We start from the raw sequence: 20,442 nt of genomic DNA, 5'->3' as shown, positions 1-20,442 counted from the left end.
ATATGAGAATGGTCATAAATATTTCCATTTCCATGATGGAAGTTTATTGTTATTTTCACCTAAATTTGAGATATTGATTTGGTATATTTGTAAAAAAGGTTTTCAAATGTTGTTAGAATATTTGATTGCTGGACCAGTTTGAATGCTTATTAATTACCATAATTAATAACTCATTAAAAATGCAAATTTCATCCATGTTCTACAATATTGAAATTCACAGAGTATATTTCACAAATTGTAAAAGAAATGACCACGGTACATAGTTCTCTAGTAAGAGTAAGGTACGTCCCATAGAAAGATTTGGGAGAGAGTTTCTAGCGCCAAATGCGGACGGGTCGAAACTAATTTAATTTGGCGGCAAATTTAAAATGTAGATTTTAAATTTTAGGCAGCAAATTAAAATGTGCTCTGAATTTTAGGCCGCTAAATTCAAAAAGTATGCTTTTAATGAAAAATAATACGTATATAATACGAAATATAAATATAGAAAAATAAGTAAAGTAAAATAAAAATAAAAGGAGAATAAAATTATTCTCTTGGTCCAAATATACACCTAAGCAAAAGACAGAGAGAGTATAGTAGCGCCGTCGCCATTACAAACGGTTGGACCATTGCAATTTACTCTCCTAATTTGTACTATTTCACTTACACTACTATTTGTGGTATATACTGTGCGAAATGACATATTATTGACACTTGACACCTGTGTCTGTCACCGTATCACCACAGTTTAACCACAAACACCACAACACCAGTGATCAGAGATATGTGTGATAAATATGACAAGAAAAAGTTAAGACTGTCATATATACGTCATAGTTGATAAACGTAAACAGATAATTTTCTATTTTATTAATTTTTAAAATATTAATACATTTAATCATTATTGATTTTTAGTGCTACATATTGATCAAAAGTTCGGTAGGACTCTAAAATCAGGAGTTATGTCCATTTTCTGAATTCTCATGGTTGGTTGATTAGTCACTACTAAATTTATATAAATAAATGTGTGATCACATCAAAAGTGAAAAACAATAAAAATTATCAATATTGGTATTTTATGAATAATCACACAGTAATATGTGTAATCGCTTTCATAACAGCAATTATCCTTAAAAATGGTTAGCTTGTCACGAAGCTTTAATACAAATTCTGGAGTAAGCATGAAAGTTTTATTTAAAAAATTCCATTACAATAAATATTTTTAGGGTGCAACATTTTTTAGCGAATCTGTAAATATGGATGACAGACAACATCTTCAGCCTATATTGGACTCTTATGGAGTATTCAAACCACTGAAAACTGTTCCCTTGTTTAGTTTTCACTTGTTATTTATATTTGTCTTGGACATAATAGCTATTTGTTATTCTGTAATGCATCCTGATGAAAAGAGCAAATGCCGAGAATATTTTGTTGTTATTTACTTACATATAGGGCTGTGGTTCTTAACACTTGTAAGTATAATTAATACTTATTGAAATCTTTTAGTTATTTTGTAAAATATTCTTAGATAACCCTTTCCTAACCTGATAAGTCATGAAACAACAACAAAAATTATAACTTGTAGCTTATTGACCAAATAACTGGATGAAAAACATTTGGTTATTACCTGGTACCTGGTACTAAGCAAAACCCGATGTTTTGAAAAATACCTGGAGATTTCATAATAATCAGTATCAGAATATCTTTCATAAAACTAAGGAAATAAGTAATTAAATCTGTTATCTATTACATTTTTGTGTTGTTTTATGTTTAGGTTTCTTAATTGTTTTTTAAATGTCCCTTGATCTTGATATTTTTGAATGTGTTTTTCATTTACTATTTAACATTAACATTTGGTATTTATGTTTTGTTATTTACCTCTTATTATTACTCTTAATTTTTGTATATATTTCAGTAATAGAGTACTTAATGCTGTTTTTACATTTAATAATTTTGAGTTTCTAACCACTGATAGAAACTATCTATCCATATTGATCTGACAGCTTTGACGAAGGCTAAATACTTCTTTGTTTCTTATTCCACTACTTTTATTTCTTATACCTAGTCTACATTTTTCTTCCAACTTGATATTTTTAATCCACAATCACTCTACAATAAAAATATAACAAAGCTGTCTAATAATGATATATATTTATGAAATGATTTGTAGCTGGTTGATCAAGTAGCCAAATGTCAACACCATGGTTTAAGGTTAAATGGTTATTTAGATTTTTACCATCAAACGAAACTTCATATTAGTTTACCCTTCTATGTCGTGAGTTTATGGAGTGTTGCTCTAATGTTTGTGCAAGCATTGATGCAACATTTTTACCCAGATGATTTTGCAGAGAGGTGCGTTAAAGGAGGAAGTCTTTCACCTATATCTTATTTATGTGCCATTATTACACTGGAGGCTTGCCTCATATTTGGTGTTAACGTTAATTATATGGGTATGTATGTTGTAAAATTACAGTAATTGTTAGTTAAGAGTAGGTCAAATAACTTTCAAATTTACTAAGAATGTAATATTTGATGATTTTTTGTAAGTAAGATATAAAATTCTATATGTGGGTACCAAAAGATTTGGAGACTTTCTTGTGATAAAACCTAGATTGCCTTATGCTTTATTTGACAAATTGTTGATGTGGGCACTGTCAATAGCACTCCCAAATGTGATAGTCCATCACAACTTTATTTTTAGATTTGCTAAAGGATATTGTTCCATTTCGCATTATGTTTATTTCAAACTTATTTGTCATAGTAATAATATATTCATTTTGTATTTGTATTCAAACATACATGCCACCAACTAGAGCGCTTCATGGTTCTAGATGTTAAAGGAGAAGCCAAGCTTGGATGCAACAACTTCACTTTGCTCTCAACACTATTCTGTATCGTCGTCTTATTTTCTGTAAGTTGTATAAAGTATGTAATAAAAGTATATCAAAAACCCTTACAATTTTCTTCAGATATAACAAAACACGTACCTTTATTCAACTGGAGACCATCAGAAAAGAGCCCTGACAATATAGTCATGATACAAAACAAGATTTGTAGACATATATTAACCCTGTCTAAATCCATGTTGCTCATTAATCAAGAGATTTCTACAATGCTAAGTGAGATATTTGTTTAGAATTTCATGATGTTAACAAAGTTTAGGGATGGCAGATAACAACAGCCTTTTTTTACAACAGGCTACTTTTATCAACAACAATAATTATAAAATATATATAGATACTAGATATATATATAGATAGATAAAATATAGATCACTTTTTGGAAGCCATTTTAAAACAGAAATATTCAATTCTTACAACCATGATATTACAGATTTTGCTGTATTCTGTTAAAATATAAATCTCCCATTTGGCAGTTGAATTTTATTAATTTTTATTAATGGGGGGGGGGGGACCATAATACTTTTGTACTTCCTAGCATTGACAGTGCCATCAAATTAAATGGAGATGTTCATCTTCTTGACAGGACATACAACAACCCCGGACAATCACAGATATAGGGAACTTAACCTTTGTGATACTCTACCCTTGGCATTCGAATATCTCTATTTTGTGTACCATCAACAAAGACCTCAAACTTAGATTCATCACTCCAAATATCTGAATCCCACTGACGTTGGTGCTCTTTTGCCTATAAAAATCGGTTTCTTTTTTGTTCCTTTCAAAGAAGTGGTTTTCCATTTGCCTAAAATGTGATCATATATTTGAATATTTAACATGAAATAAGTTTTGCTTGTAAAAACTTACATTTTAGAAACCATAGCCCATTTTTTTCATTCTCCTTAAACAAATGTCTTTTTAAAATGGCCTGCCAACAGCATGGGCTCATTTTATAGCCAATTCTTGAGCAGAAGCTTGGCAATCTTGTTTAATAAGTATCTGAATAGCATGCTCATCCCTTTCAGTAATCTTTGAAGTATGATCAGTTTTTATTTCAACTTTTGTTCAGTACTTTTGTTTCAACATTACCCAATTTTTTTTGAATTGTGAAATTATATCTCTTAAAGTTAATTGAGAAATACTTAAATTTTGAGCAATTGTATGTCCAGAAAGTCATTTATGAGTTGTAACAATGGAATTTCCTAAATCACTAGATAAACACATTTCGCGAACTATTTTGAGAAGCAACTAAATTAAATTAACTTCATAAATTATTTCTTTACCACATACTTAAAAATATAATTTCCAGAAAAAAATATACAAGAGATTTTATTTGATAAACAAATATTTATCACTGATTGGTTGATGCACCAATTAATTTGTGCTAGACATTACTTTTCTTTTTGTTTATTTTATAATTATTGTAGTTAATAAAAGTATTACATATTGTTGATTAATTGGCAAAACCAAATAGTATCATATAAGCTTAATCGTAACCCTTTAAATTATAATAGTTAGATAAATTCTAATTCAGAAAAATAAAATTTTGTAGCTTATTGGTTTTTGTAAAATTCATACACGACTGGGCTCGTATATGTCATGTGCTCCAATTTCATGACCGACTATAATGCCGTGAAAGGATATATAATTCTTCAATCTAGTGACCATCCCCTCCATCATTTTCTATTTGCAGGTGACCCATTTGACTTTCGTGGTTCAACTCAGTTTTGTTCTATTATACTGTTTTTTTTTTTAATTTATTAAATCAATTCTTAAAATGTCTTTTAGCGAAAGTGATCAAATTCAATAAACAAAAACCTCAGCCAGATGTTCAAAAAGAAGACTGGATTAGTACTACTGCTCCTGACACTGTGACTCAAAATGAAGTAGGTTATAGTCAGTTGGGAGGAAAAATTTATGACTTATTGGAGAAACAGGTGAATAGTATTTTAATTATTAACATTGTTTTTCTTTTATTTAATCCAAATTTTGTCTGTGAGTGGCTTCTTTACTAATAGAAGTATGTTGTACATTGTTAAGTAATTCCAAACCGGATACCAAACGAATTACTGAAATATTGTGAAGCAGAATAGACGGACAACTTACAGAACCAACAACTTACAGAACTTACAGAAATAAGCAGCGGAATAGGACAAGGGGATTCATTGAGCCCCATGCTATTCAATCTGATCATGGATAGCGTTAACAAAGGAAGAGGATACAGAATGAGAAACAAAGAAATAAAAATACTCTGTTACACAGACAACTCAATATTGATAGCCCAAGATGAAGATAGTCTGCAAAGACTCGTCCACAGATTTAACATAAGAGCAAAAGAATTTAATATGACAATCTTATCTCAAAGAACTAAAACGTTAGTAGTCAGCAAAGAACCAACTAGATGTAAAATAAAAATTGATGGCATCAATATTAAACAACTAATGGAAATAAAATACCTGAGAATTACACTGTCTAGCTATGGAGACCTGGACAAAGAAGTGAGAGGTCAAGTACAAGAAGCAAATAGACTGGCAGGATGCCTTAATAACACTATATGGCGAAACAGACACATTAACGCTGAGATGTGAAGTCAACAATTTATAAAGCCAGTGTAAGACCAATAATGACATATGCCTCAGAAACAAGACCCGACACAGAAACAACGCAAAGTCTACTAGAAACGGCAGAGATCTACCGTACTGAGATACTGAGTAGAATTTCAGGAAATACGCTGACAGATAGAAAGAGAAGTGAAGACATTAGAGGAAGAAGAAGAAGAAGATTGTTAAGTATCAAGAGTTAATTCTGTGATATGTCTATGTCTGTATAACAAGAATATCTTAGGTTCACGATTTCTGGGGCTAACTTTTGGTGTACATTTTGGTAATTTCTGTAACATATCACATCATTTATTGTTTATTTAAGTTAATATGGACTTTCCTACTGTCGTTGAAGTATATAAAGAAGGCCTCGACGTCGTTGTGGATTATATAGTCAGATAAGATCACCTACTTTAAAACTTCCATTTGTAGATCGATAATTATATTAATATTTCATCTAAGACTGGCAATCTGGATGTATCGAACATTGTACTATTTATGGATACTTCCTTTTTATCAAATTACATGTTGCTCCACATAATTTGCATTTTTGGCACTATCGTTTTACATCTTCTTTGAAGTTCACTCAATAAAATCATTCTCGAATCAGAGCAGAAAGCCGTTTGAGATTTAATTTCAATGCAGGGCCATTGTCATCCGCTTGTACGTATTTTAACCTTATTAGGTCTCCTCAGAGCGACTTGAAACAGAAGCTCTGGATTGAAAACAAATCTTTCCCGGAGGGAAAGATTTTTTTACGATTCTTTCCTCCTACGACGGGAGCTTTAGGGGGAAACCCGGGGGTAACTTTTTAGCATCATTTTTGGAGTACTGGAATTGATATTCTTGGCGAAATTCAGTTTGTTCGTATGATTTTTAGGGGTCAAATTGCTGACTGGACTGTAAAACGCGCAAAATTTAAATAATCGGTAATGTTCTTGAAATTTGGGAGAATGAAGCGTTCCCAAGTTACGGCGTGACAGGTCGTAGGGAAATATTCATTTTTGTTTAATAGATATCTACGGTTTCGTTTATTGTGATTTGTTTGGTATCTTTAAACTGCTGCAGAAACAAACCTAATCGTTATTATATCTATTTTGTTTTATTTTTAGGCCGATTTAATCCGATTCCTCAAGGAACACAATGCACGATTAGGGGAGAAAACAATGGTTTTGACTGCTCAATTACAGCAATTACGGGCTCATAGAGAGAGTTGAAAAATTCTGTAAAATTTGTGATATAAATACGTTCATATATATATATATATATATATATATATATATATATATATATATATATATATATATATATTAGGGTATGCTAATTTGTTTATGACATTTTTATTCATATCAAAAATTTGTAGATGCATTTTTCTTTATATAAATTGAAATAAACTTCAAAATCGGAGGCTTTTATCTCATAATATACGACTGTGATTTTGTTATGTGTTGTTTTTTTTTTAAATTACTAAACTAAGTGTCATCGAGTGTAATAGTCTTGGGACTAGTGCGCACTCCAATGCGCATAGCTCCGCCTCAAATTTTTCCTGTTGGCCATTAACCTGGAAATTCCTATTTGTCGCTCGAACAGCACATATAAATATAGGCGATTTTCCAGCCAGGCCAGTCCTTCACGGGCTCTCCTAGAGCTTAGTGCTCTAGGGGCTCTGCTTCCTGCTTGAAGACTCTGTCAGCTCTTGAAGATCTTTTATTTCGGCTTATATTGTTGTTATGTAAGAAATATCTTGTCTTTCTTAAGACAAGCCGTTAGAAGACAACAACCCGGTACGACATGGCGCTCAACTCGGTTTTTGAACCTACGCCCATCTGCACAGAAGGCACACGGATAAATCCACCGTGTGCTGGATTAAAAAAAAACAGCGGGGAGAACCATCGGATGTTAGCGCACCCATGCTAACTTGCCGACATCGAGGCCTTCTGCAGACCTGATGCCTTCGGCGTGCACATACCTTTGACGAGCCAGGCTTTTTCGAACTTAGAAGCCCCAGATGTCAATGGAAGTCCCGAAGTAGGCCCAGTCACTGCCTCCCTACCGAGAAGTGGTCGTAACCACGTAGGCTTAGGCACACTGGCCTACGAAACCCGATGGATATGGCAGATGGGATCCGGACGATCTAGAGGAAGACGAACCCGCCGAAGGAGTTAGTACACCGACCGAGGATGGACCTACAGGAGTAGGAGATGCTGTCACCACCACCGACCTCCCTCTGTACGTAGTGATTTGTGCAGTGTTGCGGAATTTATGAACATTTTACTTTACTTTTATATTCTCATGCATTTTGTATTTGTTTCACATGTATTTTTCTTCTTTCTTTCTTTCTTTATTTTTCTTATAATGCATATGCTGTATCGTCATCATCAGTGGCGTTATAGCTCTTTATGAGCCAAAGCCTTCTTCAGAACAATCCTCCATTCGCCCCTGTCTCTGGCAACTCTTCTCCACGCTCCAATTTCGATAGACTTTTTCATCATTTCAATCATTTTCTAGGTTGTCTTGGTACCTAAGTCTCGGTCTTCCTCTTATTCGTTGTCCGATCGGCCCTCTTCGGTCAAAAACTTTTCTGACTATGGCATCTTCCTCGCGTCTGATTACATGACCTATCCATCTGAGGCGTGCTACCTTAATGAATTTTACAACGTCAGGTTCTCCAAATCTTCTATACAACTCAAAATTGTAACACCTGCGCCACAAACCTTGTTCTTTTATGCCTCCATATATTCGTCTTAGTATTTTTCGCTCAAAACGTTTGAGCAATTCTTGGTCATTCTGTGTTAGTGTCCAAGTTTCTGAACCATATGTTAGCACTGGTCTTATTAGTGTTTTGTATACAGTCAGGTTAATTTTTCTAGGCATTTTTGAGGCCATCTGTCTTCTTAAGCCATAGTAACACTTATTGGCGAGCACTATTCTTCTTTTGATTTCTTCACTGACGTTGTTATCTTTGGTTAGCAGCGACCCTAAGTATATGAAGGTGTCAACACCTTCCAGTTCTAGGTCATCAATTATTATTCGTGTAGGTGTCGGGTTACTTGACCTAGTGCAACACATATATTTGGTCTTTTGAACATTTATATTTAGTCCCATTCTGGTTGATTTGTTAAAGATAGTACCATTCGTAGTAATCTGCGACTCTCGAATTATTTTTTCTAATGCCAGGTTAAATAAGAGACACGATAGTCCATCACCCTGTCTTAGTCCATTTTTGCAATGGAAGGGTCTTGAGAGATCGTTTTGGATTTTTACCATGCTCTCTGCACCTGTGAGTGTAAGTTCAGTTAACCGGACAAGATCAAACGGAATGCGAAATTCTACCATAGCAAGTAGAAGTTTATTTCTATTAACGGAGTCGTATGCGGCTTTGAAGTCAACAAATATGTGGTGGGTGTCGACGCCGAACTCTAGGGTTTTTTCAAGGATCTGCCTCACTGTAAATATCTGGTCCGTTGTTGATTTATTAGGACGGAAACCGCACTGATATCCTCCCACTATTTGTTCGGCGTAGGGGAGGAGTCTTTTGTACAATACGTTGGACAACACTTTATATGCCATATTGAGTAGAGTGATGCCTCTATAATTATCACACACCACCATGTCTCCCTTTTTGTGTATAGGACACAGTACACCTAACTTCCAGTCTGTGGGTGTTTCTTTCTGTTGCCAAATTGCAGTTATCAGTTTATGCATGTGAGGGGGTCGCCGCCATTTTTGAAAAGTTCGGCAGGGAGATTACCCGAACCGGGAGCTTTATTATTTTTCAGTGTTGCGATGGCTTCTCTAATTTCTTCTTCGGTGGGGGGTGGTTGCCGATCATCTTCATTCATTTGAAACATGGGATCCTCAATGCATATTCTGTATGCTTCAAATATTAAGAGAGAAATCTTTTAAAAAGTACATTTTGATTACATTATTTTATGAATTCTGCAATTATTAATTTATATAAAACAATAAGCAGTAAATATTTGTATATTTCGAGATTAATTGCAAGCAACTGGTGGTTTGACGATTGCTAAATCTATCCGCTAATCTATCAAAGAGCAATTCTCAAAAAAATTCTAATAATTAACTGCTACTAAACTCCAGAGAAACAAATATTTACTCGTTCTTGTTTTATATAAATTAAAAATTTCAGAATTCATAACATAACATAATCAAAATGTACTTTTGTAAAGCTTTCTCTCTTTATATTTGAAGCATACAACATACATTATAAAAGCATGTCAACACTGCCAAACCGAAATATTTTGTTCCATGATTGACATTTGCGGCTATATTCAGCTTGTGCTTTCGTTAAAGTTAACCAGGAATTTTTTTCAGAAATCATTTTCAGGATTGGAAATCAAAACAAAAAAAAACAGATAGTACAGTATCCTAATATCCAGCAGAACACATTAAAACTTTTACACCGGTAAAAATCAAATGGAAAATGGAGCGCCAACATGTAATTCGGTTGCTCTTTTCCACATAAAACCGTAACTTTTCACTAGATGGTGTCAATACTTTTGATAAAAGTAACAGCATATCATTTTACAGGCCATGTCGTTTTAGGACACCTTCTATCTTGTAATGGAAATATAACAAGGAAATAAAGAAGGAAAAATTAAGGGACAATTAGCCTAGTAAAGAGAAGCAATTATTTAAGAAATTATCACATATTCCAAATTAATTAAAGAACAAATAAATTCATAGCTAGTAGGTAACATATTTACGTAAACATTTTACATTAAACAAAGATTGAAAACTCGACCCAGTTTAAATGTATTACACGAGTCTCAAATATCAGGCCACCAAGGTTGTTTAAATCACTTTTCAAAACATAGACCTCCGCCGAAATACAACACGAGGATCAGTCAGCAAAAAAAAAACAATAACGCGACCTTGGTACTACGACTGAAAATTGAGAACACGGACTGATAAAAAAGGCGAACAAGGGGGCCAGCGGCGTTAGTGGGAAGTGGTCACGCCAGACGCTTCACGCCATAGTGTGGAGATCGGACGATACGCAGACAGTGGACGCGTTATTTAACTCGACGGGATAGTGTGACGTATAAGTGTCGGCAACTGGAGATTCGAAGGTTCGCAATCTCAAATCCCTGTAGACTGGAGGCGTATTCCCTAGCTAGAGCCTAGATACGCGAAGGTAACTAAGATCTATATACTAACCCAAGGTATATCTAATAATACCTAATTGTCCGACCTTTAATTCCTTGCTTGTCTCTTCTCGTCTCCCTTCGCGCCTGATCGAACATTTTTGGTCCTAACTGATATTTTGTAGTGTACTGTATAGTTAATACATCGTAAACTCGAAATTTGTTTTTGTTATTCCTAGCCGTTACAGGTCGAGACTAGAAGAGATACACATTTCGCTTATGCAGTGCTCCGGCTTCTAACGTAAGCCCATAACCTCTCACTCTTTGCAGGACCTGAGACCGAGAAGTCCTTAATTCCCTTCCTTTCCAGAAAGATTTCCCTACCCTCTTGTAAATCCGCGAGGGCGGAACCAGTCAGTCCAGACTAGTGGAATCAGTAAGCCTTGCCCCGCTCGCAGGGATAAGTATCTCCTAAAAATTGTAGAGGCATTGATAAGGACATTGAGACAGACGTCTTCTACAATGGTGACAACCTTTATCAGAGTGGAGACAATTCATTAGAGGGGTTTAGTCGATTCATCTACAGCTTCAATCCTAAATTATCACGCTTAACCCCCCAATGTTGTTAGAATGGTGACAGCGGTGTTTGCAAACACCCCCAATCTATTAGAATCTAAGGATGTGACAGTTTTCCAGGATGGAAATAACGGCAATCCATCACTGCGTGGAAAAAATAGAAAGGCAGGAAAGAACGTTCAGTTCAGTTGCCATCTTCACAGATAGTCAGGCAGCGCTTAAGGCACTCAATTCTGTAGAGGTCAATTCTAAGCTAGTATGGGATTGCTTGCGTGCCCTAAATAAACTAGGAGACCGTAACAAGGTTACGGTAGCCTGGGTGCCGGTTCACGAGGGTCATAAGGGCAATGAAAAAGCAGATGAAATGGCCAAACAAGGTTCATCAATGCCATTCATTGGACCGAAACCCTTCTACAGCTTTGCAAAGTCAGTAACAAGAACGGCTACAAGAAAGTGGGTAGCTCGAAAATCTCTGGAATGGTGGAGGTTCACCAGGACAAAGACAGGCGAAACAGTTCATTACAGAACATTTGCCAAAATTTACGGCAGACCTAATAAACAAAGACAGGAAAACAGTCAAAGCCATAGTAGGGCACTGTAAGCTGAATAGGCACTTGAAGCTGATGGGATTATCAGATGATGACCTGTGCAGATTCTGTCACCTCGAAGAAGAAACAGCAGAGCACATTTTATGTCAGTGTGACAGTCTGGCAAATGTACGGTTCTTTGCATTAGGAGAAGAAAATCCACCGGCAAATAGCTACATGAAAGGTACAGTCTCGAAGCTACTAGACTTTATAAAAAGGGTCAGGCTAGAGAATGTTATCTAGGACTAGAGGACCACAATAGATCTGAAAAGGTCGTAGAGGAATAGGCCGAAAGGCCACCTCTTTTAATCTAATCTAATCTAGGACACCTTCCCCTAATTGAAATAAAGACTTTTGGACTCATTTATATACCTACAGTTTGCCTTTAATCTCCCCCTAACATATTTTCTGAATCATAAATCTAATTCCAATGAAATACCAACCAAAAGACATAAAAAAGATAAACCCAATGTATATAAAAGACATAAATAATAGCTTTTCTTTAATTTTGGACCTTCTTAAGGGGGAGATTTCCCTTTTTTTCACTACCCATGTATTCTTTGAGGCTTATTTTGCTTTACAATCGGTCGATTGCTAACCTAGCCGATCAATCCTCTTTTATCCAGGCTTGGAACCGACTATGAGCAGAGATTAGTAATGTAGGATACATCTTTAAAAAAAAAAAAAGAAAGTGTTCTACCATTTTTATTTTTCATTTTAATCATAAAGGGGAAAAAACAATTTAAGATTAAAAACACAATGTGGATTTTTAATGCCTTTTCATTTAGCCATGAACTTAACCGTAGTTATATTTAATGAAATTGATTCTTATATTTACCATAAAATTAAAATGGTATTATACATAAAACTGCCAGTAAAATAACAAACTTTTTAAAAGACTCAAGTTATTAGTTCTGAAAAAATATAAATATAAACACATTTTAAAATAAATAATATTGAAATATTTTTTAATTACCACTTAATTAGGATTGCTGAGTATCAAATCTAAATGAAATGGCACTGAATTTATTGTAATTTGTTATTATAAAATAAATATTATTTTATATCATTTCTCTATTCTATTAATTCTAAAAATTAACACCAGGAGGCGTCCAAAATACACTTCCCCTGGAACCATTTGTACTGTAGTTGATTTTCAGGTGAGTACTGGTCCACATCTATACCTTTGGCAGCTTCTTCTTGACTCTAAAATAAATCCAGCTATTTATTTGAATATAATACTTTAAAATAATTGATTATTGAAGACTAAAGCCGGGTACACACATGCCAGTCAATTGGGAAAGTAGCTGGCATAGGCCAGTAACTGGCAAGCACAAAACACATTTGCTAGTAATTGGCATGCCAGTAAATCGCTTGCCTATACTGGCAAGGGGAAAAAGCAGGATAAATTTTTACACTCGCAAGTGTTAGTAAACAATCGAGGAGTTTTCATCTGAAACTAAAGTACTTGTTTTGTAATTAAAAGTTTTTGAGTTTTCAACAAAAAAAAAGGGATTCATGGAAGGTATTTAAAATGAATTCAACAAGCAAATATTGCTGAAATAATGAATCCGAAGCGGAACTCAAAAAAAAAAAGAAAAATTTGGGTGAGAAATTGGATTGGTAGACGAGAAAATCTTGAAGCAATTTTTTCTTTTGGCCTGTATCTCCTTTATAGTAATACCTTCACCCATTTTCTCTTGAATTTTTGTGTAAGCATTGTCACAGGCTAGTTTATTTTTATATAGAGATGATTTAGAATTCAAAAGACACTTTAATTCTCTATATATAACAATAAATTTATGGTTTTTTCATCATCCCAACGAAACATTTTTTAAATTAACAAATTTAAAAATAAAACGATTAATTTTTATCACCAACACAACAAATCTAACAATTCTCTGCGCGCGTTCATACTTCATACATGCCAGTGACACTCCCCACGCATGCGCCTTGTATCTCACAGCATGCTACTAGCCACAGACCATACATTCTCCAAGCACAGTTTAACCACAAATTCTTTTTTATACTATGCTCCAAGTATGTATGGTTTGTGCTACTAGCAAGAAAAATCAAATCCTTTACGATTAGCTGGCATGCCAGGAACTATAGTATTTTTCATATAAAAATGCGTGCACGTCACAATTTATATATAAAGTGACGTCACTTGTATTTAAAATTTCCAGAACGTCAACCTTAGAGTTCAAATTTTTCTAACACAGCTAATAATACGAAACCCATACGGAACTGCTCGATCTTTTATAGGCGTCAACATGGTATAATAATCAAAAAAATGTAATCATCATTATATTGGGAATTTTAGAATTATATTGATTAAATAACCAAAAACATTTGTTATTATTAATAATATAAATTTTATGAAATAACTCCAAGTCTAATATTCCACAAAATAATAATTTTAATTAAATATATTAGACAATTGTACGCAACTGATACGGGAATACTTGTTTGACAGTTCAGCGTGTGGCAAAATTGTTTAAAGTGTTGCCGCTTTTTTAGAGTAAGAATTTTGTTTATGTTTTGATTTCTTACACAATTTGATCATAATATCTTATATATTAATAAATTGTATTTATAAATACATATTAAATTTAGATTAATAGCTTTAAAAACTAATTATTGTTGTGTATTGTGATTGTGCTATGCCAAAACAACTAAATAGTCTGTAGAAAGCTGGCAAGCTTTTATATAAGATAGATTATTTTGAACAAGAAATAATGGCGGGACGTTTTTACTATTAATGCTCTAAAAGAGGTAAGTTTACAATTTAGAATATATAATTTTGTATTAAAATGTTTTCTTATGTATTTTAATGTGTTGCAGTAGTCTTAAAACTAAGTGTATTTACTGTTAATATAGTAGTTTAACAAATAGTTGACATTTTAAAAATTCCTCACTTACTAACTATTCTGATGTTTTGGCAACGCTGTGGGGTTCTGACGTCGTAAATCTTGAATGACGTGCACGCATTTTTATATGAAAAATACTATAGCATGCCAGTTAATGTACACACTTACCAGTTTGGGGAACGTAGCTGGATCTTGCTAGGTACTGGTATGCCATTGTGCTAGTAACAGACATGTGTATCTCCGGCTTTAGATATATTTCTGATACTAATAATGACAATAAAGTTTTTCTGATAGGTACTAACAAGCCTTATCAATCTGGCAACGACAATCTGTATCTGTCAAATCGATAGAAAATAATAAATAACGATATATACTTTACCATTGGAGGAGGAAATATTCTTTTACAGTCAGCCTTATGCAGGTGTTCTTTGACAGCTGTCACTAAATACTGGCGGGTTTCTGTGGTAATACAAGTTTTGCATAATTGGCACTCCAGTGACATACAACTCGAACGACACGTGTGACTGTTACATACATTTGGATACACTGCTAAGGTTTTGTCAGATACCACCATATCCTCTTCTGATTTTGATCTAAATTTTTAAAATCAAAGGATTATTCACAAACGCAAAAGTTTAAATAAAACAAAATACATATTATATATAGCTGAAATTCTAAAACGTATTAAGCTGTTTAAAAATATTAATTCTGGTCAGAATTTGTTGGACTGAACCCAAATAGGAAGCAATGTGAGCCTATAAATACCTGTATTTTACAATTTTCATGTAAGTTCAGCTGAGAATTGCTCAGAATAGGTCTAAGTTTCATAAATGCTCCTCTTGCAATTTCTATACGAGTTTTAATTTCTTCATCCGGATTTAGTGTCTCGTTTATCCAACATCCTAGGTATTTAAAATGGTTAACTTTTGTTATCGGTTCATTATTGACAATTAGTTATATAGCGCCGAGGTCTTGTTTTACTAACCACAAGTAACTTTGTCTTTGCTGTATTTATGCTTAGTGACTCGATCTATAAGGAATTGAAGATCTTCGATACTTTCAGCCATGATCGCGGTGTCATCTGCATATCTGATGTTGTTAATAGTTTCTCCTCCGATTCGAACTCCACATTGCCCTTCCAAGGCTTCGTTAAAAATTATTTCTGAGTAAATGTTAAACAAAGTTGGGGACAACACACAACCCTGTCTAACACCTCTTTGAATACAAATTTTGTCTGTTTCTTGCTCTACCAGAATAGAAGCTTCTTGATTCCAATATAGATGTTGTAAAAGTCTCAGATCTTTATCATCCATTCCAATTATTTCTAGATATTCGAACAGCCTACCATGTTGAACCCTATCAAACGCCTTCTCAAAATCTATAAAACAGACGTAAATTGGTTTCTGTAGTTCCCATGATCGTTGAAGTAGTGTTAGCATTGAGAACAAAGCTTCCCTTGTTCCCAATCCTCCTCTGAAACCGAACTGTTTATTTCCCATTGTGTCTTCACTTTGCTGCTTGATTCTATTGAGAATTATCCTAAGAAGTAGCTTGAGAGAGTGACTCATGAGACTAATTAGTCTAAAGTCTTTACATGATGATGTATTAGGTTTTTTTGGAAGTGAGATAAATGTAGACTCCAACCATATTCGTTCTTAGACATTGTCGTCGTCTAGAAAGCAGAGCTTATGTGGACCAAATTACAGAATATTTGTAGATACTAAATTAAGTATCAAACAAACAAAAAAGTCAAATTTTCTAACAAAGTAAAAATAATATCCAAAAGAATTAGCACTTGGTAAATGTTCTTGCAATAATAGCAAATTAAATACAAATATTAAAAAGTATACATAAGATTACAAAATTTATTGTAATGAAGAGAAATCGAATCAAATATATCCTTACCACTTGAACAGTTAAAAAAAATACAAACAGTATAGTTCACATAATACTAGGTACAATATCCTGTTTCAGCTTTCATCAAACTTGTTTTTGAAACTATCTTCTTACAGCAAACAACAACTAGGCAAATATATTAAAAACAACAAGAGCCCAAATAAAAAGCACTTACACTTAAATGTGGCGACTGCCCAAAAACTTACATCGGTCAAACTGGTAGAAATTTTAATAAACGAATAGCAGAACATAAAAGGGCTTACAATAATAGAAAAATAGATTCTACATACGCACTTCACCTTCTAGATCATAATCATTCTTTTAATGACGAATTTAAAATTCTTTAAATCCAAAATAAAGGCCTTAACCTATCTTTATTAGAATCTATGGAAATTAACAAATTAAAAAATACAGACATAATTCTGAATGACCAACTTGAGACAAACAGTTCTCCGCTTCTCAACCTATTCAGTTGAAGACTATAAAGAGTAAGCACATACCAAAAATAGATCATTTGAGAAAGACACTCTGTCGAAACAGCTGTAGTGAAAAGATATTATAATAAATTTAGTGGAAGTTTTAAAAACAAAGTTTTCAGTGTTTTATTGTTATAATATTATCAATGTAGACCGATTAGTTAACTAAAATGTTACGATAAATGTATTCAAAATGGAGAACTTAATTATTATGTGTACAAGTACCTTACAGCTAAAGAACTTCGGTATATACTTTCTCCGACTCCAACCAAACCTAAAACGTTGTATAGGACTTGTTGGTACAGTAGTCTGTTTGGTGGAAAATGAGCCGACGATAAGTTTGGGCTCATGTTCGCTTCTAGTAAGTATATTTTTAGATTTTCATCAACCAAGAAATCGAAACGCATTAGTTCAAAAAAGTTCCTTTTGCTCGTGTACCTGGAAAATTATTTGAAATTAAATTAAGAATTCTATGTAAAGTGAAAATTAATTATTTATGAGTGTTAATGTTTTAAATTGTATTATGTATTAATTAATCTTACAAATTATACTAAAAATCCCTTTTGATACAGATAAAAGCTATTAGTGTACTCGCTCGATATATATCGCGATCATTCAGATATGACACAAACTGATTATTTCGCTACCTTTAGTAATTGATGTGGGTAATTGAAATAAAAGAATCAACTATTACTCCTCCTCCTCCCCAGTCCTAATCCCTTTTGGACTGTGGTGACACCATCAAGCCTTTACAGTTTTTCACGATTTCTCTCCATCCTTCCCTGTCCTGGGCTAGTTGTTCGGCTTCATGTAACCCTCGGTTAATCAATATTTTTGTTTGATCTACCCAACGGCTTGAAGATCTTCCCCTAGATCTCTTTCCTTCAACTCTACCCTCGACTATCAGTTTTTTCATCGTACCTGTTCTAGCAATGTGTCCAAAATACTGCAAATATCTCTGTTGTATTTGTTTAAGCAATCTATCCTTTACTTTAAGTTGTTCTAATATCGATACGTCAGTGCGATGATCAATCCAGAATATTTTTAACATACGGCGGTATACCCACATTTCGAAAGCGTCTAGTTTATTTTTATCCGCTTTCTTTAAGATCCACGTTTCGGATGCATATGTGACTATGGGAAAAATGAGTGTCCTTACCAGCCTTAGTTTTGTGTGTATTGTTAAGCTAGAATTTTTCCAAATTGTTACCAGTTTCATCATAGCTGTTCTAGCAATAGTCAACCTTCGACGTATCTCTTTGTCACACCGTCCGTCATATGTTATTAGGAACCCCAGGTATATGAACCTATTTACTAGTTCAAAGCCCCGAATTTCTTTAATGTGTTGAAGATTATTCCGAGCTCTGTCTACTATCATGATCTTTGTCTTACTCCTATTTAGCTTTAGTTCATATGTTCTGCTTTTCTCCTCCAGACATCTCATCATGTGTTCCATTTATTCTTGATTTGCAGCGATTATTAAAGTGTCATCAGCATATCTCAAGTTGCTGATTTTTTGACCTCCTACTGATATTCCACCCTTCCATCCCACATCTAGTACCTTTCACATAATGTGTTCGCTGTAAATATTAAACAGAGTTGGCGAGATTATGCATCGCTGCCTGACACCTGCCTCTGTTCTGAAATGATCGGAATGGGTGTTGTTTATTTTTACTGAGCACTTATTATTTTCATATAGACTTCTAATTTGTTGAATTAAGTAGTGGGGTGTTCCCATTTCCGCTAGTATGGACCATAGCTGCTGCCATTTGACTTCATCGAAGGCCTTTGTGTAATCCACAAAGCACATAAGCATATGAGTATTGAATTCACGAGTTTTTTCGATTAGCTGTCTGACATTAAGGATGTGTTCTCTTTTGCCTTTTCCTGGGACAAATCCCGCTTGTTCTTTTGATGTCTGAGGCAATAGAAAAGCTTTTAGTCTTTCATGTATTACATGAAGTAGAACTTTGCTTGCATGGGATATTAGGGTTATCGTTCTGTAGTTGCTGCAATCTGGCGGAGTTACTTTTTTGAATATAGGGGTGAAAGTGGATGTTGTCTAGTCGTTGGGCCACTCTCCGGTTTCGCAAATCTTTTTGCAGATCATATGCATAACACTTACTCCAACATCTCCAGTCTCTTTAAAAACTTCTGCGGTGATATGGTCTGCGCCAGGAGATTTTCTATTTTTTAACTTTTTGATTGCTTTTTCTTCCTCTGACTTTAGAATGTTTGGTTCTCTCTCTCTGCAGTGACCTCGTCGTGATTTGCATTCTGGGGATCATCTGCACATAGACTTTGACAATATTTTTTCCATACCTCCGCAATCCCTTTCTCGTCATTTATAATATGTTGGTTTTGATCCATTATTGTTTGTGTGATTGGTTTAAATTCTCTGGATAGATATCGGACTTTGTTATATAGTTCATGGGATTCATACCGGTTTACATGTCTCTTTAGTTCTTCGCATTCTTCATTTATATGTTTATTTTTATCATCCTTACATGCTCTTTTAATTTCTCTATTTAACCTTGCTAATTCGTTTTTGTTGCTGTCGTTTTGATATATGAGAGATTTGATTCTCCTTCGCTCTTCGAGAAGTTGCAGCGTTCTGTCTGTCATCCAGTGTTTTCTCTTGATGGTCGTTACTATTACAGCTGGTTTCAAATGCAGTTTCACGAAATTATTTAATGCATAGACAACAGCTATGCAGTGGCGTTGCAATATTAAACAATTTGGGATGAATATTTTATATTTAAAACCGCGAAATTGTATTACTCATTAATGTAAACAATAATTAAAATTTGCTTTTACAAAGATTGTTTTATCTTTCAAAACGTAATTATATAGTAATTAGGGTAATATCTTCGAGGATTTGTAACCACTGGGTTTAAAACGAGTTTGCAATTCAGTTTCATTATGTTTTCCAGTCTCATAAAGAAAGGTGCGAATTCGAGTTTTAGATACTATTTTATATAATGGATAAGGTTTAGTACGAGTAAACAGTTCAGATTGACACCGAAATCCAAAGGTATATTTTACAAAGTGTTTAAATATTAAACATATTTTATATTATATTAAACAATGTATGAGTGGAATACTGGAGTATATGTACGCATAGTAGGAAAGGTTAATCCAAGAAGCAAATATGTTAAGATATGCAGATTTAAATATTTCACAAGAATATCCAGCCACAACACCTTCTACAAGGAAAGCAAATGTGACGAACTTGGGAGACTACTACAAACAGTTCATTAGAAATACAATTACCCATTTTCATGAAACTCAAAGTTGTCGTATATCATTAATGCTTTTGCAGAAGTCTTAGGAGGCGTACGAGTGGACTTGAAGTGTGAGTCCTCTTTACAGGATTGTAAAAGATTTAAGTAGAAGAAAAAGAAATATAATCGACGTTTATTAATTGAACGGAATGAATTCAGGCTC

General features: G+C 34.0%; 2 protein-coding genes across 4 annotated transcripts in view; one reads left to right on the top strand and one right to left on the bottom strand.

The window, feature by feature from the left end:
- The first annotated feature begins 763 nt into the window (after positions 1 to 763).
- On the top strand, positions 764 to 6,926 carry LOC140449239 (transmembrane protein 192). The gene is made up of 5 exons (XM_072542431.1): positions 764 to 1,157; positions 1,209 to 1,454; positions 2,153 to 2,432; positions 4,671 to 4,819; positions 6,595 to 6,926. The coding sequence occupies exons 1-5, from the start codon at positions 1,119 to 1,121 to the stop codon at positions 6,697 to 6,699; spliced, it is 819 nt and encodes a 272-aa protein (XP_072398532.1). The 5' UTR covers positions 764 to 1,118; the 3' UTR covers positions 6,700 to 6,926.
- A 5,592-nt stretch (positions 6,927 to 12,518) lies between these two features.
- Positions 12,519 to 20,442, bottom strand: part of TTLL15 (tubulin tyrosine ligase-like 15) — a 44,382-nt gene continuing 36,458 nt past the window's right edge. For 2 of the 3 annotated variants that reach the window (XM_072542428.1, XM_072542429.1), the window contains exons 5-7: positions 17,221 to 17,433; positions 15,003 to 15,216; positions 12,519 to 12,959 (exon numbers count right to left, since the gene is read on the bottom strand). In XM_072542428.1, the coding sequence (XP_072398529.1) occupies positions 12,849 to 12,959; positions 15,003 to 15,216; positions 17,221 to 17,433 (538 nt within the window). In that variant the 3' untranslated portion in view covers positions 12,519 to 12,848. Of the gene's footprint in view, positions 12,960 to 15,002; positions 15,217 to 17,220; positions 17,434 to 20,442 lie in introns of those variants that run through there. The other variant, XM_072542430.1, reaches the window with a different exon arrangement.

Source organism: Diabrotica undecimpunctata, chromosome 8 (assembly GCF_040954645.1).
Source record: "Diabrotica undecimpunctata isolate CICGRU chromosome 8, icDiaUnde3, whole genome shotgun sequence".
Lineage (NCBI taxonomy): Eukaryota > Metazoa > Arthropoda > Insecta > Coleoptera > Chrysomelidae > Diabrotica > Diabrotica undecimpunctata.
Note: the sequence above shows the minus strand (reverse complement) of the source record. Positions and strands in the feature narration are given on the sequence as shown.